This window comes from Phoca vitulina, unplaced genomic scaffold, assembly GCF_004348235.1.
Source record: "Phoca vitulina isolate PV1807 unplaced genomic scaffold, GSC_HSeal_1.0 scaffold42, whole genome shotgun sequence".
In the NCBI taxonomy this organism is placed as follows: Eukaryota; Metazoa; Chordata; class Mammalia; order Carnivora; family Phocidae; genus Phoca; species Phoca vitulina.
Genome location: NW_022589745.1, coordinates 6,641,164 through 6,668,487, shown reverse-complemented (window position 1 = coordinate 6,668,487; position 27,324 = coordinate 6,641,164). Strand labels below are relative to the sequence as shown.

At 46.6% G+C, this 27,324-nt stretch overlaps 1 protein-coding gene and 1 pseudogene across 9 annotated transcripts in view; both read right to left on the bottom strand.

The window, feature by feature from the left end:
• Positions 1-27,324, bottom strand: part of ASAP2 (ArfGAP with SH3 domain, ankyrin repeat and PH domain 2) — a 165,402-nt gene that overhangs the window by 88,523 nt on the left and 49,555 nt on the right. For 4 of the 9 annotated variants that reach the window (XM_032430163.1, XM_032430162.1, XM_032430164.1 and 1 more), the window contains exons 2-3: positions 20,322-20,394; positions 652-797 (exon numbers count right to left, since the gene is read on the bottom strand). In XM_032430163.1, the coding sequence (XP_032286054.1) occupies positions 652-797; positions 20,322-20,394 (219 nt within the window). Of the gene's footprint in view, positions 1-651; positions 798-1,591; positions 1,698-3,137; positions 3,317-7,133; positions 7,161-20,321; positions 20,395-27,324 lie in introns of those variants that run through there. The other 5 variants (XM_032430160.1, XM_032430161.1, XM_032430167.1 and 2 more) reach the window with 4 other exon arrangements.
• LOC116648276 lies at positions 727-15,837 on the bottom strand (annotated as a pseudogene).

Sequence of the window (27,324 nt, the reverse complement as noted above, 5' to 3'; positions counted from 1 at the left end):
GGTCACAAACACCCTCTCAGGCTGCCCACTTGTTCAGAATTCTGTTCCCACCATGTGGAAGGCACAGAGCTGCCAAGCACAAGAAAGAACCCCATTCACCCACGTCACCCAGCACCTACCGCAGGCAAGAAGTCCCAACTCCAAGTTCCCACTTGCTTAAAAAGTGACATTTTTTAGGCTCTGCATTTGGGAGCATAAAAGGCCTTTAAATATTCATGGCAATTTCTGTGCTTTGATTATAGGTTACCTTGCTGTGTAAGACAGGCCCGGAACATATTTATTAAATACTGTAAGTTTAAATGCCTCCCATAATTACCAGAAACAGACGATTCTACGCAGTTTAGAAACTTAAAAATTGAAGTCAGAGGCCCTTAAGAAGATGAATGCATTTATCCATTTTGTCCACAGCTGTGCACATTTAAAATGCTGTCTTGAATTTAAAAAGCCGTGTTACCTTAAAAATTACAATTCTAAAATTTATTCCAAAGTGACCTAATGGGTATAGAAAATATAATTCCTTTAGGCACCGCATGAGCTTTGAAATTTATTCGCAGCTGATCAGACACACCTTGGCTATCTACCTTTCCGACTAAGGGAACCGCAGGTATTTAACACACGGCCCAACGGCTGCACGTGCGTGAAGACACTTACCAGGTTTTTGAAAAGTGCTGTCAACTCCTTTGTAAACACCGAGAACTTCAGGAACGCACTTCCTAAATCTGGGTCATCTCTGCACACACAGTTGCCCCCAAACTTCTCCAGAGCCTGGGTGTACTGCTCCTCGTTTTCCACGTGAGCTACAACAGCAGTGGGAGACGTACCGTTAGTATAGCAACCTCTCCGTCCCCATCCTTAACAGCTTCTCCCTAAGTTGTGAATAAAACTGAACACATTAGCAGGATACAGATCTGAAAAAAGTCAAGTTGCACCAGAAACAGAAATCACTTTGCTGTCCTGACAACGTCCCAATGCACTGGCGGTGGATCCCAAGGAAGGAGCACGACAACCAGAACGGAAAGAGCCTTGCACAAGCCCCCCAGTCTCCAGTGCATCAGATGAGGCTCCAAGGGTACCCCGATGCCTCCCACATCTCCTAGGACTCCTCCGTGGCCTACATGATGGCAGGAGGCACCAGTCCAGCCAACGGACTCAGCCCTCTCCTAGAAACTCAGCAAGAGACGCCTGCTCCTCTCTAGTGTGAGGCTCACAGCCCTAACCAGGAGCCACCTGCCACAGCTCTCCTCTCCACGCAGCAAGAGCCGGGGACCCCGGAGCATAGGCTGGGGCCACAAAGGTCAAGTGAGTGCCTCTGTGCTACGCTCAGACGCATCCTCTGCTGAGGCGCCTGACTCCTATACATCCCACAGATGTTTCCTTCCTCCAGGAAGCCTTCCATGACTCTGCCCTGTGCCCCTGGTATCTGGTTTTGGCACTTTCCTGTCCTTGCTCTCAGCATGGACAATGAAATTGTCTGGTAATGTATTTCTCGATGTTAGAAGTATTTAGAGGACAGGGACTAAGTTTTACTTGTCTTTGTGCCTGAAATACAAGACAACACACATGTTGTCTGAATAACAACAAAAAAGCAAACCTTTGTCATCCATCTGACGGCATTTTACTATGATTAGGCCTTAAAACAGCACCTTTAACATGCAGAATCCTGGATTCTGGGTCTCCAGCTCAGTGGTTCCCAATCCCTGTTGGACATCAAAATCATACATGGATCTTATCAGACGGTAGGAGCCACCATCCTGCCTCAGATCTCTAACTCAGAAACGGGGGGGGGGGGGGATGGCAGGTAATTCTAGTAAGTTAATGTGGTTGACTATAATCCCCTCACTTTTAGGTCGGACATTTTTAAGTGAATCCAGCCAGTCCATGATAAAACAACTATTGTTTGCATCAGGCACCTGATTTCTTTTTTTTTTTTTAAAGCTTTTATTTATTTATTTGTCAGAGAGAGAGAGCACAAGTAAAGGGAGTGGCAGGCAGAGGGAGAAGCAGGCTCCCCACTGAGCAAGGAGCCTGATGTGGGACTCGAACCCAGGACCCTGGGATCATGACCTGAGCTGAAGGCAGACGCCTAGCAGACTGAGTCACCCAGGTGCCCCAGGCACCTGATTTCTATGTTTTCCTCGTTTCAACGAGAAATGTAACACAACTACTTTGTAGGCACAACAGGGCAGACAGACATGCAGCGTAAACTTGTATGCGAATGCCATCAGATACTTCCTCGGGTAATTAAACCACTGTCAGCCAATGCCAATTCCTGGGCCTGGTAACCGGGGGAAACGAGGGGAACATTTGTTTGTGATGGGCAGCCCTTGACCCTGAGCCAGATTCCTATGATCCATGAATGCCGTGCCCACCCATCTTACCAGGGAGGTGCTATGCCCTAGACCTCCAGTGCTGACCTTCGGGGATTCCAACGTGGGTCTCACAAACAGAAGAGAAAATTAATTTCACTGTTGAAGCCCTTTTCCTTGTTTTTTTCTTTGACATTTCAGAAAAGGACCTGAGAGTTCTGGATAAATTAAATGCGTTTCTGAGACCATACTCAGCAAATAAGACAGAAAAACGCACACACGGGCCCCGAAGAATGTGTACCAGAGCAGGAAGAGCTCCCAGATCTGGGTTCAGGCCCATGCCTTCCAGGGAGTACGTGACTCTGGTGGGTAAATGGCCAAATGTCTAAGCCACGTGAAGGCTAGCAATCCGCCATGAGACAGACTCACAAGGTTAAGGTAAGAATCAAAGAAAAGCGTGGGGACACGAGTTCAGCCACACTCAGCCACATCCGGCAGGACACATGGTACTGAACAGCGGCACGGATGTCACTTCTAGGGAGCACAGACAGCGTATGCTTTTTCTACACCTCACAACAACTTCATAAGATCTATGAATTCTTTCTCATCATGGTGAAAATAAGTCAGGGCTCAGAGAGATCAGATGAGTTGTCCTGGGCAACAGGGGCGGCAAGCCGCCGAGCCGGGCTTCAAATCCCAGTGCGTCTCACTCAAAGCCCACTGTTCTCTGTACTGATGTTTCTTCACGAAGAAAAACAGCTTCCCTAGCCCAAACCAGGGGCCCACGTTTTAGATTTTTAAAATTCCATTTCAGAGATGGGTCAGTCATACCGTCTAGGTCACTGCAGTTAGAATTCTAGCACACGTGGTTAATGGTGAAGGAGAGTTCCTTTCAAACCACACGCTCTTCTATAACTGTTTCAAAGTTGGTGGTCAAGTCGTAGCAGCTCCAGCGTGGCTCTGGAAGGCAGTGACAGCCGCAGCAGGCGTCTGGGGCTGAGGTCACTCCACTGGGTGAGAGAAACAGGAACGCAAAGGCCAAAGTCGCCTTGGGAGCCACATGGTGCCCCGGAAATAGTGCCCAGACTGCTCTAAGTGAACACCCAAAGGGCGGGCGGGGGGGGGGAATTCCCTTTCAGTTAATGCCTATTAGGTGGCCTTTAAGCCTTCGTTCAAGTTAACTTGGTAACACTATGAGGTCTTAATGTTATCATCCCTATTATCTACTGAATAAATTCGGTGAAATTCAGAGGGATTAGAGACTTGCCCGAGATCACACAGTTGGTAAGAGGTGGGGCAGGGGTAAATTCCACCCTCTGCTCACTCTGCAGGCTACCTCCCAGCCCGTGGTCACCTGTGGGAAAGAGGAACCTGTCTTCTCTTCACCGGCAGTCAGCCAGCCTGACACAGAGGAGAAACAAACAGCAGGGCTTCACACTCCAGCACCAAGAAGTACGAACTTCCTATCACCCCTCCTTCTGGGCTTCTCAACTGATTGCCTGGTATAGGTTATGTTTTTAAAAATTCTTTCCCTTACAAATCTTTGAAACAATGTGTTGATTCCCATACCCCAATCATGATCAATGAAGTTTTGAGCTCATCATCATCACCATAATCTCATATATTTATATTTAAAGTGTTCTGGCCCACTGCAATCTTTATTTTCTGATGCTCAGACTGTCCCCAGCTTGGATCAGTGGAAACCTCTTCACGCTGCTCTACTTGGGGTTTTTAACACATATTTCTCTTCTTGCAAACAAATTTGTAGCTTCTTGATAAAGATCATAGCCCCGTATCTCTCCGTGACTTCCTGAAACACCCAGCACAGTGCCCACTGTAGGAAGAGTAAACCCTCCATAAATATGTATTCACTGACTGACCTACTGCCCCAGATCGCCCGAAGTTTGAGATTTTCCTACTAGAGAACAGAAAGTAGTTGAGTGCCTTTATTTTTCTTTTGCCAGAAACAAACTTAAAATAGGAACCTGAGATAAATAGCTTGGGAATAAAGTTTCTGGAAAGAACCCAAACTGGTCTATCAGCTTTTATTTACAAAATTGTTGAAAGCTGTTTCTCTAAAAAGAGCTCACTCTCTTGCCTCCCCCGTTGTTCAAATGTATCTTAAACTCTGGTTCTTATTAATGATCCAGATCCAAACATCTTTGATGTGGGAGGGACTTAGGGAAATGAGAACCCAAGTCCCTGAGACCACGGCAGGACAAGAAAGACCCTGTTTCTTCTCAATTCTAACCCCGCAGCCCTTCATTTCCCACACCTCACAGCCCAAAAGTCCCACTTCCCACCAATCTAATCAAAGGGATGAAATGAGAGATTCTCGCTGAAAAATCTCTTATGAAGCCAGCAAGCACATGTACATCCTGAATTTAGAAGGACTGGGTTTTACTGTGTGCTTTTTAGTTTACTTGATTCTGTTATTTTAAAAAAACCTCATATCAAGGAGAAGGCCCAATGCATATAGTTCAAGCAAAAACAGTTGGATCCAGGGGCGCCTGGGTGGCTCAGTTGTTAAGCAACTGCCTTCGGCTCAGGTCATGATCCCAGCGTCCTGGGATCGAGCCCCGCATTGGGCTCCCTGCTCGGAGGGAAGCCTGCTTCTCCCTCTCCCGCTCCCCCTGCTTGTGTTCCCTCTCTCGCTGTCTCTCTCTGTCAAATAAATAAATAAAATCTTTAAAAAAAAAACAGTTGGATCCAAAAAGGATAAAAGGCAGGCCCTTTACTCCTCCTCTGTGGGCCAAGCACAAAGAGGAAGCAAGGCAGGGACCCAGCACTGCCAAAGGACAGCCGGGGTCCCACAGTCAATTCACCTTCAACCAACCTCTACGTCCACCTCAAATATTTCACTTATCACCTCCAACCCTGCGACAGGGGTAGGACATGCTGGGACGGGACAGACAAGAGTGGGCACGGTAGCTGGCATCAATGTCCAGGGAAAGAGACACGAAGCCACATCACTGATGGCCTGCAATGTGCCAGGTGCTGAGGATTCAGAGACGCCAAGGAGGGATGTCTGAACTGGGGCTGCAAGGTCAGGTAGTAATTTCCAGAGAAGGAACAGGAAGGTAATCAACCCCAGGGAGCAGCATGGAGCCCCTTGTGTTTAGAGGCTGCGAATGCTTTCTTGGGTTTCAAGCCCCTGCCTGCTCGCAGCTCTCAGCTCTCCAAACCATCACAGGGCAGCCCAGGCCCCACGTGCCATCCTCCTCAGGGCCGTCACGCCCACAGCTGGGCCTTTTCAGGTGAAACAGGACGTGGTCCAGAATCCTCTCTTTACAGACAGGAAACCAAAGCTCAGAGAGGGTGCCAACTTGCCCAAGTTCACACAGCAGGTTTGCAGCAGAGCTGGGGCAAGATCTCCGGTTTCCTGACGCCCAGTCCTGCTACGTTCTCCCGTGGTTCGTCAGCCACGATACTCGGCTCCAGACTAACACCAGTGTGTTCCAGGCCTCCAGCCAAGCACACGCACTGGTAACCCAAACACCCAGGGCCACAGCCAGAGAGAAATGGGGGTCAGTAGGTGACCCTGACTAGGACAGGCCAAGCCCCTGCTCCCGGCCAGACCACTGGCCCCTCAGGGGTCCACCTGGGGCAAACTCCTGCTGACACCCCCTCCCCATGCCAAGGGTGCATTTAAGAAGAGACGTATGTTCTCTGCAGGAGCAGCTTTACAAAGACACTCCCTAGATGGCATGGTGATTAATATTCAACTGTGTGCCACAATTTTAATGTCAGGATAATCTGCATAAGTGAACATGAAGAAGACCACTTCCCCTCACGATGGCGACCCCACACATAGCCTGGTTTCGCATCTAAGTTGGAGCGCACAGGCTCCTGGGGGGATAACTGCTTTAAGTCAAAGATAATCCTGTTTCCGACAGGATCTCTGCCCTGTGATCTTCCATCCCGTGGGAGAAAACCATTTTTAGAGCTTTATTTCCAGAGTCAGCCCAGATGAAAACCTTTCGGCTCACCATCTGGTAATCTGAATCAGAAGTCTAAAACATTTTTGCCATCTAATAATCCCACTTCTAGAAATCCATTCTAAGGAAATAATCCAGGTGTTCAGAGATGTGTGTGCAAAATAATTTGTAAAAAGTGAAAACAGAGAGTGTATAAAGCGCCAACAATGTGCAAATGGGTAGATAACTGTCTCTACAAAATGGAATATTCTGTAGGCTTTTGAAATCATGCAGTAGGAATATGCTCAGGACAGAAGACATGTTTCAGGAAAAAAAAAAAAAGGCAGGATATAAAACTGCATATTTAGTCTCAACTTTACAAAAAGTTAAAATGTAGAGAAGAGGCTGAAAGGAAAATCCATCAAAATGCTAAGCGGTGGTAAAAATAGCAAGCATTCCATCAGGGTAGCTGGTGGATGCCAGGTACCAGCCCAGCTGTCTATGCAGCACGGCATCCTCTTGCTGGGGGTATCCTTCAGACACGGGAGCCGCCCTGGGGGTGCAAACAGCCAGCCCGGGGCGGGGCGGCCCGCAGCTCCCACCGGCCAGGCCTCGGCCACTGTCCCGCACCACAGCCTGTCATCCAGGGAGTGGGACCTGCCTCCAGTCATGACGTTGTGTTACTGCTTCTCTGAATCTTCTAAACTAAGCTCATATCGTCTTTATAATTAGAAAACAACATGCAGAATCGATACAATAAAATAAACTGAAGTGTCTGCTACACTGGCTAGATCACTTTGGCTCTCTGTGGCCGTGCGTGCTGAGGACATTATAATCTGTCTTTCTCCACTGAAGTCTCTCCCAGACAAGCTGACATGACAGAGGCAGCCTTTGGAACCTGAGTACCCACCTGAATCATCTCTGACGAGACAGGTACCTACAAAACAGAAAGGGTTTGATGAGAACACCCTTCCTATTTTACAACCCCTGGGCCCACGCTCAAGACAAGCAAGACAAGAGAAACATGGTCTCTCTCGGAGCTTCATCACCTGCCATGTCTCCAACATACTGTACTCTTTTCTATGAAACTCATTTCCTTTAACCCTTTCCTGGGGCGTCTCCTTTGACCTTATGGAAACCCCCAGTCCTTATGGAGGGGATCACGGATGTATTTAGCCTGGTTATGTCCAGCACAGGAAGCTAGCAATGAAGTTATTAATTAAGGTCAAGGTGTGGGCTGGCTACTGAAATCTGAACACTTTTGTCTGAGATCACCACATATTCTTTGATCCTGCCCCCGATAAATGACAACAAACTGACAGTTGGAAGTGTGTGAACTCCACACAGTCCCAATGGCCTCCATATAAAACTCCCACCGCTCACAAAAGTACATTCGGGAGGAAAGGAGCAGGGGGTGGGGGGGTGGGAGGGGTGGCACTGAGACTGATTTACTAGATGAGGTTTATTTTTTATGCTGTCCTTTTTGTCATTTTAGATTATAGGCTCAGAGTACAGAAAATCTATCAACATTCACTTGTATTTACTTGTTGTGTATTTCCCGAATACCCACTCTCAGTCAAGAACGTTCCTGGTTACTAAAGGGTAAAAATCCAATCGTGCTGAAAGCCCCTTCTGCAGCAAGCACTAATGAACACAAAGATCCATGAAGCAGAGCCCCTGCCTCAAGAAGTGAAGTGAGAGAGAAGGATTCACACGCTGGTCCGTTTGGTGCAGAGAGCACAGCCCGAAAGAACGACTCTGGGGAGCTCGGGGGGGACCAGGTGTGGCCAGAGGATGGGGAGCAGCCGGCAGGGGCCAGGACTGCATCCCAGGTAACGGAGGGCCCCCCAAAGGCTGTAAAGTGACATGATAAGACTTGCACTTAAGAAAGCTGAATTTGGAGGGGACACAGACGAATAAAGCTTGGTACCCGCCAATGCACAATTCAGCAAGACGAAGATAAATGCTCAAAAACAATCCACCGCCGTATACGTTCCAGGAGGGAGAACTATAGCTTGAAATGAGGAAGAGAGTACATTTTCTGGGACATGATGGAAAAGGCTTCTCAGAGGAGGTAAAGCTTATAGGAGTTCCGTCCTTCAGAATCCCGTCCAGGAGATGAAAGCTGAGCAGCCGGCTGCTTGACTCACCCCTGACTCTCCTTATCTGCACGGAAAGCAGGGAGGTAGATCAACATCTGCGGACTGCGCACTATCGGCTATTAGAAACCTCACGTCCAATTATACAGATGCCCCGTGTTGGCAAAGCAGCTTGAGCAGCCGTATTACAGAGTGTGCATTTTGTCACTGCAAATTGCTGTCAGCCTTTTCCCCCTTGATTTCCACCTCCTCGTTCCTAAGGAGACAACTCCCATTACTTACAGATGCCCACCGGACTCCCCCCGCCCCACTTCTCTGAGAGCACAGCAGACCAGGAGAAAAGACCACGCCCGTGGTGCGCCAAGGCCTCTCGAGCCTTCACGCCCATGAACAAGCAGCCTTGAAAACTCAATGGTCTCCAAGTCTCAGGTGACAGCTGCTATTCATGCAGGAAAGATTTTAGACACATGTACATGTATATATATGTACACACACACACACACACACACACACACAACCTTTCACTCTGGGAGAGTTTGCAGATGAGGAAACAGGTTCAGAGACTCCCTGAATAATGCAGTCAGTGTTTTACAGTAAGTAAGGCAGAGAGTCAACTCTGTGATGGTATGCACATCTGTAAAACATGGGGGTTTAGCTAGATCAGTGGTTCTTGTATCTTTTATCACAGACACCAATAAAAATCAGAAAAATGTTTCTGATTACCTCTCCAGGAAAAAGCGTCTTGACATAATTTCCCATACAATTTTCAGGATGCAGAGACCCCCTAAGCCTGTCCACAGACCCTACATACCAGGTAAAAAAGCCCTAGCCTAGATGAGCTTAAATTCCCTACCGAATAAATATGACGACCCTAAGTATGATTCATGTTAATACTTGGGACTTTAAGTCATAAGTCTTAGCTGTCCTTCTGATTAGCTATCCTTCCATGATTAATATGCTGATCACTGCTGACAGCATTCCACAAGTTACCCATCTAAATTCCAATCATTATTCTTTTTTTTTTTTTAAGATTTTATTTATTTATTTGACAGAGAGAGACACAGTGAGAGAAGGAACATAAGCGGGTGAGTGGGAGAGGGAGAAGCAGGCCTCCAGCGAGCAGGGAGCCCGATGCGGGGCTCGATCCCAGGACCCTGGGATCATGACCTGAGCCGAAGGCAGATGCTTAATGACTGAGCCACCCAGGCGCCCCTCCAATCATTATTCTTAACCAGCAGAAGAGAGACCACAAGCATCTTGTAAGACTTGTAAGTGGAAGTTCTCTCAAGGTCTCAGAGTCCATGACCCCACCACCCCCTACAACTTCCGTAGAGAAGGAGGCACCAGGCCTTTGCTGAAACCCTTCCAATGACCAGCTCACCCAGCTCACTTCTCTCTCATATCTGAGTCAAAGCTTGCTCCCGTGAAAATACCCTCTAGAGAGGAACAGATAACATGCCTCACTTCCCCATCCTAGAGAATGCCTTCAGATACGCCCTCTCCCTACCCCCCAAGCTAAGAAGTACTAGGTCCTTCCAGGGTCCTCCTACAATGAGGTTTTCAGCTCTAAGATTTTGAGGTCCCTCTTAAAATGTTGCCCTTACAATTCAATAATGGGGTAACCACCTTCTTTTTTTTTTTTTCAACATACTTCCCCTAAGGTCACCTGACTCACCTTTGAGCCTCTCATGTACTGGTTCATACTGAAGTTGTGATCAACCAAAACCACCTGGAGTTTTTCAAAAGGATCCCTATGGCTCAGCCAGCTGATATCCAGGATGGTCCCACAGCCTTACTGCTCACTTTTTCTCCACTGTGGACCCTCATTCACAGCAGGCGCACCATGCACCAGGAAGTGGGGTGCCATGGTCAAAAGAAGAGACAGGGAAGCAGGTCTGGCTCTGAATGTCAGCTTCTCTAAATGCTAGCTGTTCAACTCTCTGCCTCACTGACCTCATCCGTAAAGGGAGCTGCTGAGAGTACCTAACTCACAGCGTTGTCGTGAGGATTGTATTTATGTAAAGTAGTTATCCAGCACAGCGCTTGCCCCACAATAAATACTTCACAGGTGTCAGATTTTTATTACTGTTATTATGCCTCCAGTCTCAAGTTTATGAACATCCATACAGAAGCATTTTCTTTTCTTTATCATTTGTCATCATCTCCTATTCCTTTTGATCACAGACATGGTAACATATATTTTGTACCCTAAGTTTTATAGTCTGAAAATGTCATCATAAGCCTTTTTCTTCATGTTGCTACATAACCATAATTCCATCAAGTAGTATATCCTAATTCAGTTATAGAAGGCTTTCAAGGTTTTCTCTGTGATAAAGCACTGGGACAATGCAATAAGCATCTTTGTGTATCTTCCCACATAAAGACTTTTATTCCTCTTGATGTGAACCACCAAACCGCTTTCTAAAAATTCCATGCCCTGGTTTTCAATGCCACAACAAAGTAGCAGAATACCAGTTTCATCCTACTGAGGCCAATCACTGGGGATTACTATGACTTAGTTATTTTCTCATGTAACAGGTAGAAAATCATGCCAGATACAGTACCTTCTTCATGCACAACGAAACACCACTTCCTAAACTACTGTACAGATTTCTTTTAAACTGCTCTATCCTAATTATGTATCTATAATAGAAAAAATTCACCATATTAATTTCAAGCTCTGTATTAATTTAACAGCCATATTCTAATTAGCATTGCAAATAAAGGGAGAAATACACATACAAAATTATTAAATTCTCATTTTCTTTCTTCTGTAAGGGGAAGATGGTAAAGGTTTACGGCAAAATTAGCATTTCTTTCTTTGTACTTCTCCCTTCAAGGAAGTGACAATTACCTTAGGACATTCAGGTCGAGGGTAAAGAAGATATCCCTCTCTTAGTAAGAAGAGCTGCACCAAATCTTCAAGATAGAGTAATTCTAGAGAAGCGAAAATGAAAGTTTTCTGCTGCTTCCTTCTTGATAAAGATGAATTTTTCCACCCACTGATACGTCAAACAGCTAAAAAATGTTAGTTTCAACTTCCCAGTGCTGGGGAGGAGGAGAACACCTTTGGGCTGAGACAGAGCTTGGGATATTTTAAACTAATAAAAGTTTTGGAACAAATATAAACCAGATGTTTTTAAGAGGTCAGATAGCAGATTATGAGTGGGAAAAATTATTATAGAAACTTTCTTAACAAACAATTATAACAGCTTCTGCAAACCTGTACACAAGATGTTCTAAAAAATATATCTAGCTGGACTGTCATCTTTTTTGAAAAATGGGAGCAAATGTAATACACTTGCTATTGTGTAAGAAAACTTGTTTTGTTTCTGTGGGGACATACATGATACCCTTTGGCTCACGCCAATGTTTAAAGTCACATGTGCACAAGTGTGTGTGTGTGGGGGTAGTATTCTCAAAGACCAGCAGCTTCAGCATCACCTGGGAACTTAGTCAATTAGTAAATACTCAGGCTCCATCCTGCACCTACTGAACCAGAAACTCTAAAGGTGGAGCCGCTCAGCACCCCGTGTTTTAATAAGACCTCCAGGGGATTCTGGGGCACTCTGAAGTTTCAGAACCACTACCCTAATGCAGAGGTTGGCAAACTTTTTTCCTAAAAAGCCAGAGAGTAACTATTACTGGCTTTGCAGGCCAAGAGGCAATATTGAGGTGACTGTGTAGGTACATGGTAAGATGGTAAAAACCAGCCTTAGCTCACCGGCTGTAAAAACACAGCTGGTGGCCGTTAAGGCATCTCAAATCCCCCTCCTGCATCCATCTCTACAAATCCTCATACAGTAGAGTACAGGAGTCGGCCGTAAGCACACTGCTCACATTGAAAATGCTAAGTTTCTCTCCTACACGAAGAGGACAGTCTCAGAAATTGCAGCAGAAACATAACAACACACAAATGAAAATTCGGGGACACCGACGGTGGATCTGCCGGCCTCTGTGTCAGCTGCTGCCATGCTTACCACGTGCCCTGAGCCACATCTGTCACTCTGTCTCGTTAGCTCAGTTACTCTTCACTAACAATATTTTAAAATACTAATATTCCCACCTCACGTATGAAGAATCGGAAGCTCGGAAAGATTAAATAATTTTCCTATGACGGGCTTTAGGGGCACACGAACTTCTATTCCAGGCTTCTTAGGTTCTAGTACCTATGTGCTCTTTATCCTAAACTACACTGCCTCCAAGAATTAGTCACTGACCTCAAGGGCTTGCCATCTAATTGAGGAGCAAAGATCAACAGACATGTTCGAGAATAATAAAGAACAATATTTAATGAGTAAATAGGGCCTGCATATTAGGTACTCTTCCATTTCTGGCAGAAAAAAGAGTCAAAACAGATTCAACTGCAAAACTCGGAATTTAGAGGTGAGGTGTGGAAGGCAGAATAATGTCCCCTCCCACCCCAAAGACGTGCACATCCCGACGCCTGGACCCTGTGAAGATGTTTTGCTACCTGACAAATGGGAATTGAGGTTGCACATGAAATTCAGGTCATTAATCACCTGAATGTGAGATGGGGAGGTTATCCTGGATCACTGGGGTCGGGCCCAGTGCGATCGCAGGATCCTTACCTGTGCAAGAGGGAGGCAGAGAGACAGAGTCCGCTATGGACAAAATGGTGTCGTGCTCCGCCCCCCTTCACTATACCCCAGTGTGACGGTATGTGGAGGGAGGCCTTCTGGGAGATAATAAGGTTTAGATGAGATCGCAAGGGTGGGGCTCTCAGGATAGGAGAAGTGCTCTTATAAGAAGAGATGCCAAAAAGCCTACTCTCCACCATGAGAGGACATGGCGAGAAGGCAGCCATCTGCAAGCCAGGGAGAGAACCTTCACCACAACCCAGCCATGCGGACACCCTGACCTCGGGCTTCCAGCCTCCAGAACCATGAGACACAAATGTCTGTGGATTAAGCCACCCGGTCTGGGTATTTTGTTACCGTAGCCTGTACAGAATAAGACAGAGTCACAGCGATGGGAGTGTGAGAAAGACTCTACCAGCCATGACTGGCTTCGAAGATGAAAGGCCGCAAATCAAGGATGCAGGTGACCTCTAACAGCCAGAAAAGGCAAGGAAGCACTCTCCCCTGGACCTCCAGGAAGGAGCTCTGCCAACACCATCATCTTAGCCCCACGAGACCCATCTCAGACTTGGGGTCTCCAAACCCACGAGACAAATTTGTCCATTTCTTTTTCATTTTAACAGTTTTTATTGAAAGTCCTATATAAGATTACTTTATTCCTGCATCTTCTCAATTATCTTCTCCTTATATTTGCCCTTTGCCTTTCCTACTTGGCGAGATTCGGCTTTCCATCTCAGGATCTTTTTGTGGTCCTTGTCCAGTTTTGGTCTAGTGATAACCACCTCACTAGGGCGAATGCCCACATGGACAGCAGTGCCATGTGCCCTCTCCCACCGGATGTACTCACTCAGTGCAGATGCCGTAGGTCTTCCTGTAAACCTAGACTACTCTGCCAATCTGCACAACCTCTGGGGCGTCCTCGCACAACCTGGACTCCATCATGCTTTCGGATGGGCATGGCTCCAACACTGTACTTGTCTCAGCTCTTTGGAAAGACGGGAAGACATAATCTTCCTGCAAATGTGGGAGAACGCACTGAAATGCTTTTCACGGTTCTTGCTCCCGTCAGAAGTCACAAAGGGATTAAACTTCATTTTGGCCGCTGGGGCTTCAGTGATGGCCGCAAAGGGGAAGAAATGAATTTGTCATTTTAAGGCACTCGGTTTATGGTAAGTTGTCACGACAGCCACAGAAAACTAACGTAAGAGAGTAAAGAAGGTTAACATCTTCAACAAGGGCCTGGGACAGGAAGGCGTGCATCCAGACCAGGAGTGGGGCTGGACAGCAGTGTAGAGAGACAGATACACGCTCAGGAAGCAGGCAGAGGTCAGCCAGCCTGGAACAGAGAGACACTGGGGACAGATGGAGATCAGTTAGAGGTCAGATGGGGCCATGACAAATCAGGAAAGCAGGCAGGAAAGTCCCAGAAATTAAGGAACTCAAGACAGGAAAGATATGTAGCAGTATAAGGCATGAATGGTGGATTCTTTGTTGTTCTTTTAATTATACATGAAATGAGTGCTCTTCCTAGGCAGGAGCTGCCTTAGGACATTAAACACGCTCATGATCAAACCACATGGGCCTCCTCTTGGAACTGCCCTCAGAGACAGAATGAATGTGCACTCACAATGCTCCAGACCAACTGTGGTCGCCCGCAGCTAATCCCTTCCTGAATATGCCCCACTGATTTCTGATGTCTAGTTCTAAAAAAATTCTGAAGTTCTAAAAAAATTTCACCTATCCTCACACTCCTCTACCAAAAATATTCAAAAGAATGTGCTACTAAAAGCAGTTCTAGAGAAGAGTTCCAAAACTGTTGTGAATGGTGTCAGCAACATCACAGGAAAAGGTATGGGTTTCCTCTAGAAGTCACCAAAGAAGGTGAATTCTTTGAAGTAGACAACACTGCTCTGAAATAAAGACTTCAGGATCAGTATTCTGACTTCAAAATAATTCAGACTCATGGCCTTATAATAACTCAAACTTGGCATGATCTATCAGATGGGTGAAAGACGACAGAAATAGGAGCCCCCCCCCCCAAGGGCTCGCTAACGGTCAGCCTGCTGTGTGGAGCCTCAGGAAGGACACAGCTGGGTGCCCGAAGTGCGATGCTAAAATTCCAGAACCAGCTTTTCACTTCCTCAAGCCTCCGTTTCCTCTAATAAAGTGGCAAAATGCCCTTTCAGGCAGACAGAAGAGCAAGTGCAGAGGGAGAAGGCACAAAACGTGGCATACTGGGGAAACTGCACCTTATTTCCAAGAAGGGCCCTCTAGACAGGTAGCCAGGAGCGGGGTGCATGCAAGGGGCTCGGTCTGCCTCTGGTGTTCTGCCGTGTTTACTGAGCCGAGGCTTATGTTGGATCGATGAAGGGAGGCAGCGGCAATATCATAAGCAAATAAATCTGGAGAAGGCTAAGACAGAGCTCCTCTCCTACTCCACAGGGGCAAGCTGAAGTCTCCAGCCAGTCCTGCAGGAACAGACACCTGCTTACCTGTGCTTGACCCCAATTTCCCTACAATTCTACAGCCCACGCAGGCCTTCCTCATCTCTCCCAGGCTCTGGGACTCACCTTCACGAACGTCAAAGTGGGTAATGAGAAAATGCTGCAGACTTTTGAGCAGAGAAGTAATATCACTAGGCTGTATTTTAGGAAACGACTCTGGGGCAGGTAAAGGAAGGACGTTTGTGGCACACACTCAACAATATAGGTCAGAAAGGCAGATGAGACGCAAGTGTTACTAAATTTGTACCGGCTAGCTTCCTGACACCCATGTGTTTACAACACCTTCCTCTACGCTTGCTTGTTTAAAGCTACGTGGCGGGGAACTGGGCTAGCCTACAGGGACACACAGGTCCTTCTCAGGACGGGCCGCAGTCACGTGGCCAACGCCTGCACGAGAAGCAGTCCTTCATTTTTATTTCTGATCAGAACAGCTTTCTTGGGGCGCCTGGGTGGCTCAGTCGTTGGGCGTCTGCCTTCGGCTCAGGTCCTGATCCCGGGGTCCCGGGATCGAGCCCCGCATCGGGCTCCCTGCTCCGCAGGAGGCCTGCTTCTCCCTCTCCCACTCCCCCTGCTTGTGTTCCCTCTCTCACTGTGTCTCTCTCTGTCAAATACATAAATAAAATCTTTAAAAAAAAAAAAAAGAACAGCCTTCTTGACAGAGGACTTTAAAATCACTCTTGAACGTCATCAGAATATAAAATATTCCCCCTTTTAAACTAGCCTTAAAGCAGAAACTCAAAGCCCAAGTGAACATGGTTAAAAAAAACACTCTTGAGAAACTTTCTGAAATCTATTGTTTGTCAAAAGAACTAAGCATCCATCTTTGAGATTTCTGGAAATCTTGAAGAGAGTCGGTCAGTGCGCCAGTCAGCCTGAAGGGGTGGTGGCCTCGAAGCGGAGCGGGCCCTGCACACAGCCTGGGCCAGCAGGAAGCCGAGTTCCACGGAGTGGCCCGGGAACACGTTTAGCCCTCTGATCTCAGGTGGCTCATTTATAAAATGAGAACAGTTGGCTATAAAGATTAGCATAATGCACAGAGAGCACAAGGTTTGTAATAAGCGTCCAAAAACCTACAAACAATCATTATTCCTCCCTGCCCCTTCCCTACTTATCCAGAAAAGAGCTGGAGACAGGTGACCACCTTCTTGGATAGTTTAACATTTGTTTCAGCAAAGCTCAGTGTTGAGTGAAGAGTTTTATACTGTTTGATATTTCCTTTTAAATAAAAAATACTTTCCTACATAGGCTTACTTCCAGTTAGGTGTTACTCAATGAAAACTAATTCTACTTCCTTCTTTCATAAAATCAGTAGTTGTCAGGTAATCAATGTTTATGTACTTGCAAGCTAAGTATGGTGGCGGTTTCTGGTTTTGTTTTGTTTGTTTTTTAAAAACTGTAGAGGACTTTGAGGGCACGAGGGTGGCTCAGTCCGTTGGGCATCTGACTCTTGGTTTCAGCTCAGGTCATCGTCCCAGGGTCATGTGACTGATCCCTGCATTGGGTTCCATGCTGAGGGGCAAGTCTGCTTGACAGTCTCTCCCTCCCTTTCCCACTGCCTCTCCCCCTGCTCTCTCTCTCTCTCAAATAAATAAATAGTCTTAAAAAAAAAAAAATTGTATAAGACTCTGAAGAACATCTAGTTGAAGGTTTCAACCTTGGCACTATTGACATTTGGGCCCAGATAATTCTTTGTTGGGAGCTCTCCTGTGCTTTGTAGGATCTTTAGCAGCATCCCTGGCCTCGACCCATGAGGTGCCCAAATATACGCACACGCCCACAGACACGCGCACGCACGCACCTCTCAGTTGTTAGTAACCACACTGGGGGGAGCAAAATCACCCTGGTTGAGAACCACTAATGTGCATTCTAACCCAACTGGATTATTTCAGAGACAAGGAAACCAGAGCTAAAACATGCTAAGCGATTCGCTCCAGGGTAAAACAGCCAACACCACAAACTCCAAAAAGCTTTCGAACTCAGTCGGGATAAGCTCAGTCACGAACAACTTAAGTCCCTCCCACCTCTTCTCTGCTTTCCTGAACTTCCTTCATGTTCATCTGGAACTTAACCATAAACAACTTAATACCTGTCTAATCATTTTAACATCAATACATTACAATATATAAAATATGGAAAATGAAGGGGGGAAAATACCTATAAAGTCAAAACGCTAAAACAATCATTTTTTAGCATACTGCCCCCAAATCTTTTTTCCTATATATATGCTTATTCCCCTCTTGGTAAATTTTTGATTTTCTCTTTATCCCTGAGGTCAAGATAGTAGGATATGTCCTGAGATATGTACACATATCCACATACATACGCACATACATACCACACACACTGTGTGTATGTATTTACATGTGTGTTTATAATCTGTTTTCCTTAGAATTCAGTGCACTCTCTCAAACTGAGATCTTATTTTATCTTTTATAGGGAGGCAGGGTGAAGGAACAAAGGGAAGGGGAGAGAATCTTAAGCAGGCTCCATGCCCAGCGTGAGATCACGACCTGAGCAGAAATCAAGAGTCGGATGCTCAACCGACTAAGCCACCCAGGTGTCCCTCGACCCGAGATCGCAAATCTTTCTTTAGTTCTGAGAATTTGTCAGCTATTATTTTAAAACTTTCCCCTTTTCCATTTTTTCCCCCTCTTCTGCAAGTCCTTTTGGATGGATGCTAATATTGACCACTCTCAATCTGTTTTCTGTGGCTCTTGATTTTTACTTTACACTGTCCCATTCCTTTAACTCACGTTCCGGCAACAAGGGATCTCACCAATCCCCTCTCCTATGTGTGTAGCCTGCCATTTGGCAAATTTTAGTTTTTATTTCAACAATGATATATTTTTCTATTTTCACACCTTTTACTGGTTCTTTTTCACTAGTACCTTTTCTGATCCCAGTAATTAAATACCACCCTTGCCTTTTTAAGGATGTTAATCATACATAATGCTCTTATTTTAGAGTCTTGTTCTGATTGCCCTATTAATTTAGTTTCCTCAAGTGTAAGCTCTTTACTTTCTTGATTGGGGGCCCATCCAATGTTAGGCTAGTCCCAACAGCATTTTTGAGCACGTAGAAGTGTCTCATTTTGATGAAGTCTGATTTAACCATTTTTTTTTCTTTTACGCTATTGCCTTCTGTGTCCTTTTCAAGGAGCCTTGCCTGCCCCGTGTTGTAAAGATGTTCTCCTATGTGTTCTTCAAGAAGCTTTATAGTTTTAGTTTCTAAATTTGAATCTATGAGCCATTTCAAAGTACTGTTTGTGTAGGGTGGGTGAGAGGGCTGTACTTCCTTTGTTCTGATGGAAAGATCCAGCTGTTCCGGTATCACGTGCTAGAAACACCTTCGTCTCCCCATGGGACTGCCTCGGCAACTGTGCTGACAGTCAGACACCTCTTAGTGAGGGTCTATTTCTAGACTGTCTTTTGTTCCAGTCACCTCTTTGTTGGCCCCCCAAGCTAGCAACACAGTGTAGACCATTACTGGCTCACAAGACTTGAAGTCAGATGGTTTAAGTTCTCCCAACTTGTTTCTGTCCCAAGACTGCTTGGGATATTCCAGGTCCTGTGCGTTTCCATATAAGTTTTGCAATCAGTTTGTCAATTTCTCCTGCTAGAATTCTGATTAGGACTGTGGTGCATCTTGAGATCAATTTGGAGAGAACAGACATCGTGACTATATCGAGTCTTCCAACCCACATACATCATATACCTCTCCATTTATTTAGGTCTTTAATTCTGTCAGTGGTGTTTTATAGGTTTCAATATAGAGTTCTTGCCTATCTTTTGTTAAATCTGTTCCTAAATATACTAGCCATTCTTGACTGTAATACCATCTTTGTAGCTGAGATGTCCTACCGGCCTCTTCACAGTCTTGGCTGGCACAGCCCTCCCTGGGGGAGGCAAACGCAGTTACTGGAGCTGCCGCTCACAACAGCAGAACTAGGGTGGGGGCGGGGTTGGGCACAACAGGTACTTCCAGACCCTTCCCTGCCCCTCCCTCCTTTTAACCACCTGTGCCATTCCCTGTCCTTCTACTCCAGTTGCTACTATCATCAAAGGGAACATCACAAGGGTAATCTGGTGGCCTGACTGCGTCTGTAGGCACAGAGCCTGGGCCCCCTCCTCCTCCCGGCCACCAGCCACGGGCAAAGGGAGTGTCTCTGCCATACTCGGCAGCGGTGTGCTCTCCCACGAGCCAGCCTTGCTCTCTGCAGTCCACCACCTGTTTCCACGGTCTCTGGGAGCTCTCACAACTTCTAGCCCTCCAAGCCTGCCACTGGCTTGCTTCTGAGAGAAATGACAGAGTCACTTCATGACTTAAAAAAAAAAATTATTTTCTTTCACCGGTAAGGTTTTGAGCAGGGGGCTGACCTGCCACATGCGTGCAGCCTGAAATCTTTAAGTCAGAAAAAGGTTTATTAGTCTAGATCAGATATTACTTTGAATAGTTGATTGTGCTTTTATGTTAATTGTCATCCCAAACAAGAAAGGCAAGCATCGGATGAGAGAAACGGAAGAGCCATTCTGACATGATTAACACACAAACCAAACAACAGAGGCAGGAATGAGGCCGGTGTCCTTGTCGATCAGTCGGACAAAGCTGGTGTGGTGGGAAACTCAGCTGCGCTTCAGAGAACAGGAAGCAGCGCATGGGATAGCGGGAGGGTGGGGGTCGGGGGCGGCAGATGAAGTGCCATTCCAGAATCAGAGGCTTGACAAAACAAAACACACTTCTAAAAACTAAACATCCCAACTCAACTTTACAATTTGCATGCCTAGAAAAAAAGGTTTGGTGGATTATTCATTAATGGTGATCACTATTACGGCATCAGTTTCTGCTAATGCAAGGATTTACACAAAGAAACCCCTAGGAAAGAATGCATACTCACCCAGCCCAGAGATATTTATTGCTTTCACGGATTTCTTCATTTTGTAAAGAACCATCCGGTCCACATCCAAAGCCTAGAATACAGAGAAGTGGTATTAGTGAGCTGTTTCTGGGGGACAAATCCTCAGTGTGGTGTGAAGATGGAGTCATCCCCAAAAGCCAACGCCCTCTCGGATGCCTCATCCACACGAAGCACCTGAGCCGCCTCTGCCCACTCTGCGCCCTGGACGTCCGCCTCCTGCAGTGACAAGGGTTTCACCTCAGACCGACTCCACTTCCAACCGGTCTCAATTCTCCCCATGACCAAGCACGGCTCAGATCTGTGCGCACCTGCCAGGTGCTCCTTCCCAAGAGAGGCGAAGGACAGGGAGCAGGGGGAGGAGCGACGAGGGGTGGTGAGGCAGATCAGCCACCAGTGTGTCCCTACTCCGGCAAGACCTCCCTGCCCGGAGGCAGCAGGGTCCAGTGGAAGGCAAACCCACTCTGGATTTGCAAAGACCCAGACGTGAATTTGTTTGGGTTAGGAAGCACGTTCTTCTTAATCCTCTCCTAGCCTAGGCTTCTCTTCCAGAACCAGGGCGTAACAATATCTACGTCGCAAGGTTGAATGATTAGACACACTTAAGTATTTAATATTCCTCTACTACACTCCGTTTAATAGTACACTTTACGAGACCAACCACCACATAGTAGGATAGAGCACCTACAGTGCCTAGCACATCGTAAGTGCTCAAGTAAGAACTACTCAATGACTCATCAGATCAGGAATTTTAAGTACGGCTCTGCTTTCACAAAAGTTACAGGGGTAAAATTTCCTCTTAACCCAATTCAACACCGAAGAAGAGCAATGTGTCACTTCCAGCTGTGACAGGAGAAAGAGAGCGTGTGTGAACTGGGAGAGTGACACCTACCACAGGGTCACTGTAAAGAAACGAAGAACGGCAGGGGAAGCTAGACCTAGCCCAGTATCTGGTATACGGTGACGCTCAATAACATCGTTACTACTCGTCATGAGTTTTAATCATAAAAAATTGCAGTCGACTGCCAGCAGCAACACAGCACACCACGGCAGAGCAACCAGAGTCCTTCATGTCCAGCCTTCCTGAGTCACCTTTATGTTTGTATAAGAGAGGACATGCAAGTGGGGGGTGGGGAGGCAGAGGGAGAAGGAGAGAGAAAATCTTAAGCAGGCTCCATGCCCAGAGTGGGGCTTAACTCAGGTGCCCCAGATGAATCACTTCTTGAATCCACTTTCAATATCAGCACCCCAAGTCCCATTCTAAAGCAATAATGACTATTTTTTTGAAGATTTTTATTTATTTATTATTTTAGAGAGAGAGAGAGCATGGGGAGGGACAGAGGAGAGGGAAAGACAAATCTCAAGCAGACTCCCCACTGAGCGCAGAGCCCGAGGCGGGGCTTGATCTCACCACCCTGAGATCATAACCTGAGCCGAAACCAAGAGTCCGATGCTTAACCGACTGAGGCACCGAGGCGCCCCAGGAGAAGTGATATTTTAAAAAGCATTATTGGGGCACCTGGCTGGCTCAGCTGTAGAGCATACAACTCTCAATCTCAGGGTCATGAGTTCAAGCCCCACATTGTGTACAGGGTCTACTTGAAATTAAAAAAAAAAAAAAAAAAGCCTTATTTTCTGACATACTGTAGGAAGGGGTAGGTAAGGATTGACATAAGAAAGTCAAAATTTCTTATAGAGAACTAGCTTTTATTTTCCTAGGTCATCATTAGTCTGTTCTTGACCTTCCCTTGAGATAGGAAAAGGAATCTGGAAACAGAACATAACCCATGAAACTCACTGTTGAACTCTTTCTCTGGAAGTCTCATCAACTTTTACTCCCCCGTCTGCCACCCAGCAAACAGTACCCTGCAGCTCGTGTGCCCACTTGCTGGGTTCTGCCAGCGACAGCAAGAAGACAGGATTTGTTCAGGCTGTCAGAAACACTGGTTCCTGAAGCTTTATCGACCGTGTGTCAGAGAGTACGACTCTCACAAAGACACAAGTTCAATGACTCATCAAAGCTCTGGAAGGTCCCAATCCCCAGGTGAAGGGCCATTACTGAAAAACATATTTCATCTAATCAACATCTACTCCAGCACTTGGAGAGAATTTGGTCGGGAATTGCTAGAACAATTTCTGACCTGCATTCAAATAATTACACCCGCTCCTCCTCCTAAGGCTTCCCACAGACAGCAGAAGACACCAACACCAGCCCGGTTAGCCTACATGGAAACGTAAGTCAGCCAATATTCTCATGAAGCCCTTTCTCTGGGCTAGGAGGTGTGAAAGGAGAAACATCACACACACGAGGAGAGAAACGCACCACACAAGTTCAAGGGGCCACCCCCCCACCCAGGACGCTGGTGCTTTTTCTGCACATCCTCAGAATGAGGCATCGACTCTGTGGCAGCTTTAAAACCTCTTGGTGATCTGGCCCCCATTACTTCTCCAGCCCCATCTCCTGACCCCTTCCCCAACTGTACCCTAAGCTTCCGTCAAGGAACTCCTGCAACTCCCCCCACTCCAACCTTCTTCCTCTTCTTTACTTCTGAGCACTGTGCACTACTCTCCCTGTCTCCTCTTGACCCCTGGTTCAACTCCAACTCCAATTTTGCAAGTTGATTTAGAGACATGTCCTCCTCCTGAGAAAGCCTTCTCGGACAGGTTGGTTACCCACCCCAACTTTTCCCGTAGCACCCTGTGCTTATGCAATAGTTCATCTGATAAAATTTACTGAGCACCTACTATGTGCTAAGTACTAATCCAGGTATTAGAAATACAACGGTGAGCAAAACAGGGCAATGCCCATGCCTGCTCAGAATTCACAATCTAGCAAGATAATGCCCTAAATAAACACAAAGCCAGAAGTCCAGGACTATCGTGTACCTGGCCTGCCTTTCTATTTGTCCTGCTCACCTCAAGACCTGCGCTGCCCTACTGGGGTACCGACAAGGCACACGTGTCTATTGAGCATGGACATATGGCCAGTGCCACACATTAAAACGATAATATTTTGGACATATTACCTTCAATGTTAATAAAATTAACTTTATGTCTCTTTTTCCTTTTTTCAGTGGTCTTCTTTAAGGGCCGGAACTTGCTCATGGCTGTGTTCCCAGTGCCCAGCAGAGAGCTGACACAACAGGACCAAAAAGCAGCTCAGTCAGTGCCCCTGAGACCAGAAAGGCAGGCAGGGACTCAAGAGGCTGGCAAGGGTGTCTGGCTGAGCTTGGAGAAAGGGGGCAGCTACCGAAGGCTTCCCCCCGGAGAAGGGAGGGCTGTACTTGAAGGTCACTCAGGCCCCAGCAGGAGCAATGGATTGAGCAGGCAGGAAGTAGATTCAGGGAAAGGATATCCAAAGGTGAAGGACCTGGCTGGGACCCACGATTGGGAAGCCACATGGGATTGGTACAGGGCAGCAGACATTCTGGAAAAGTCCGTGAGTAGCCAGGGAGATCTACTCTGCCTCCTCAACTGATTCTAGCTCTCCATCCTCTGGCACCCTCAAGGATGACAGAGTAATCCACCCACAGGGGTTTGACTCAACTGTGCTGAGAAAAATGGGCACCGGGGTAGTCGTCTATCTCAGTGTGGAAGGCCGACCACAGATGAAATATGCTTCGTAACACCGCTGAACTCTGACAAATTTCCTCCCACATTATACTGTGGGGCACACCCCTCCCTGATCTCTTCCTGCATAAAAGTCTTGTAAAAATAGGCCACCATATGGAATCTTCTACCTCTGTTATTAAAGGGGATGTGCTATTTCCCGAACTCAGGGAAGCGTGGATAAACGGTAACTGTTGCTTTTCGACAGTCTGTTAAGAGCTTGGAAATAAAGGTGAGGTAGGCGTAGAGGTTAAGTTTAAATTAAAACTGAAAGAGGGAAAAGCAATTACCTCCCCACTCAGAAACACACCCTTCATTATGGTGCATATTTACAGATAATTAAGATTAAACTTGGTCAGGAGAACTTAGGATGATTAAGACTGAGTGCTAGAAAAAGTCTTCTGTCAATTACATATAAAAACAGCCCGGGAATCCTAAAACAACAACAAAATAACAAAACTTGAGAGCCTCAAGAAGTCAAAGGTGTCCACTGATCCCGGCTAAGATTCCTAATAGACTGGGCACTCACCCACACCCTCCTCTCCCCAGATCTACCCAAGCTTAAAAGAAGGAAAAAGAGCTGCAGTCTTGGCCAGAATGTGTGTGTAAAAACTATAAACACAAGCAAAAACTGAACAGCCAATACGGACCTAAGCGGGAACACGGCGCAACAGCTAAAGTCTGGCCAAACCGCATTAATTCTGATGACCTACACTGCGGCTGACCTTTAGTTTATAAAACAAGTTTCACAGAGTCAATTTATCACATAAACAAGACTGAAGAGATGTGTCTCCGATATTTTAGAGGAAAATAAACAACTGTGTCCAACCACTCCAAAAGCGTCTCTTGTGACCCCTGAACCATTACATGAACGGCCCCGGTTCTGATTTATTCCTGCGAGCAGCTCCCCGCAGTCTCGGCGGCTCGTCCACGGACGGTGGCTCCCGGGAGGCCTGTAGCCAGCGAAAGGAAAGCCCCCCAGGAGGGGACCCGAAGCCCTTTGCTCTTCCCCTCCTCAGACCTGTGCTGTCCAATAGGGAAGCCGCTAGCCGCGTGGGAACATGGAGAATAAAATTAAAACGTAGTGAAATAAAAAATCCAGCTCCTCGTGTCTCGACACCTTTCTCAGGAGCCTGAGAAACAATATCCTGTTTCTAAACACGCCATCCCCTTTATGCTCTTCCCTGTACCTGCAGGCCCTCTGTGCGCCGTCCCCGAGGGCAGTCCCTAAGGCATTGGCATCATCTGGGGGGTCCTCTCCTCTTCCTCACCCCGCATGGGCTCGGCCCAGAGGGGACCGTGTGACACACCTGTCCCCCTTCAGAGGGCTGAAGTTCTTAGTCTTTGTTCCCAGAGCCTACGGATGTCCATCCTGGCATGGAGGCACCTGCCTCCTGATGCTGGACGGTGGGGGCCAGATCCACAGTCTGTCTGAGGAGCTGAGTCGGGAGCAGGTGGGCACCTGCTGGCGGGCTGGTTTTTGCGAGGCCATGAGCTAAGGATCTGCACAGATGAACTTTTACAATTGATATGGCAATGAGGCAAAGGGGAATAGTAGCTTTGAACCCCAATGCAGAAATGTTCCCAGAAAGAATTCCCTGATTCTGATTAGTAGACCGGCATTATCAAAAAATTGTACTTCATCCAGTATTATATTTTGAACTTTGTTAAAAAAAACTATGGAAATTTATTTTCTCTCTTATAATGTAAGTACCTATATAATATCTTCCATTTTGCCTCTAGGCCTACACAGGGGGGCCCTTCACATCTGGCCCTTCACATATGGCCCTGAGGATTCACACAGAGGTTTCTCCAGCGCTATCAGCCGGCCCAGTCTCCTCTTGGCACAGCACCAGTTTGGTCGCCAGCAATTCGAGCCAGCAAGCGTAGGACGGGGCTGGCTTCACTCTGGGAACCCAAAGACGCTGCCTGGAGGAAGAGGAAATAACAGACCACAGGCGTCCCCCCACTGGGCCGCCTGGGACTCCTGTTCCACTCTCCTGTCCCAGCTCCTCTCCCTCGCTCCTTTTATGAAAGGCTAACCTGAGAGGAAATGACATTTTTGAAAGACACAGACCAAATAACAAAACAAAGCAACACCCAGGATCTGGTGGCTTTGCCCAAGGATGGCTTTGCCAAGGAAGAGCCATGCAAACATTGAGATGGCAGCTTTGCCTCATCACACGTTTGACTTTACTTTTAAAGTAACACAAAACATTAATGACAGTGTCAAAAATTTCCAGAGGCCTTCTGGGAAGCACAGAAATGCACTGTGGCCTGCAGGCTCATTTTAAGGCCAGAGCAATAATGGATCTACCTCCTCCTGGGAATAAAGCAGAGGCCTGGAGAACAGCAGGTGTCACAAAGAATTACGATCAAATCAATATCCAAGCTAAATCCAGCTGTGTAAGACGTATACTTAAGGACACACTAGAAGGGCACACTTGCTATTCTCCAATAAAACTGAAGTTACTCACAGTACATATGTATCTGCACCAGAAGACAAGGGTGTTCATGGCACTCTTCGAAATAGCTGAAAACTGGACAAACCCAAATGCCTGTTAATGGTAAAATGGATGAACTGTTGCATGGACACGGACAAACTTTACCCACTCAGAACATAAAGGAATTTCACAAAAATGTGAAGCTAAAGCAGCAATTTGCAGAAGTATACATGCAGTATACTACCATAAAAATCTAAAGAAATAGGAAAAACTGGATTATATTGTTTATGTTTAGGGATGTATAATGTTGCTGATAAAACTACAAAGAGAAGGGAGGAGATGTCTATCGCACAGCTGGGCGGGCAGCTACTCTGAGGGTGTTGACAGGAAGGCAGGCGAGTGCTCTCTGAATGCTGACCGTGACCACGAAGGACAGGTGATGGCTAGATGAGAGTCTGTTCATAATCATTCTTTTTTTTTTTTTTTTAAGATTTTATTTATTTATTTGACAGAGAGAGACAGCAAGAGAGGGAACACAAGCAGGGGGAGTGGGAGAGGGAGAAGCAGGCTTCCCGCGGAGCAGGGAGCCCGACACGGGGCTCGATCCCAGGACCCTGGGATCATGACCTGAGCCGAAGGCAGATACTTAATGACTGAGCTACCCAGGCGCCCCCATAATCATTCTTTAATTATAGTATATTTCCTTATGTGTGTGTACGTGTGCATGTACGTGTGTGTGTGCGTGTATCTATATGCTCATTTGAATAAAAATAAATTTAAAGCCTTCTTTATGGAAAAGAAATTAAGATCAACCACAGTTTGGGGGCAGAGCCAGAAAGGCTGCCAAAATGAAAGTACCTCACAAGGGTAATTTATTAGCTCAGCATTTTGGTCACACACAATGAGTGAAAGGAACTTAGAGACCTCCTAGT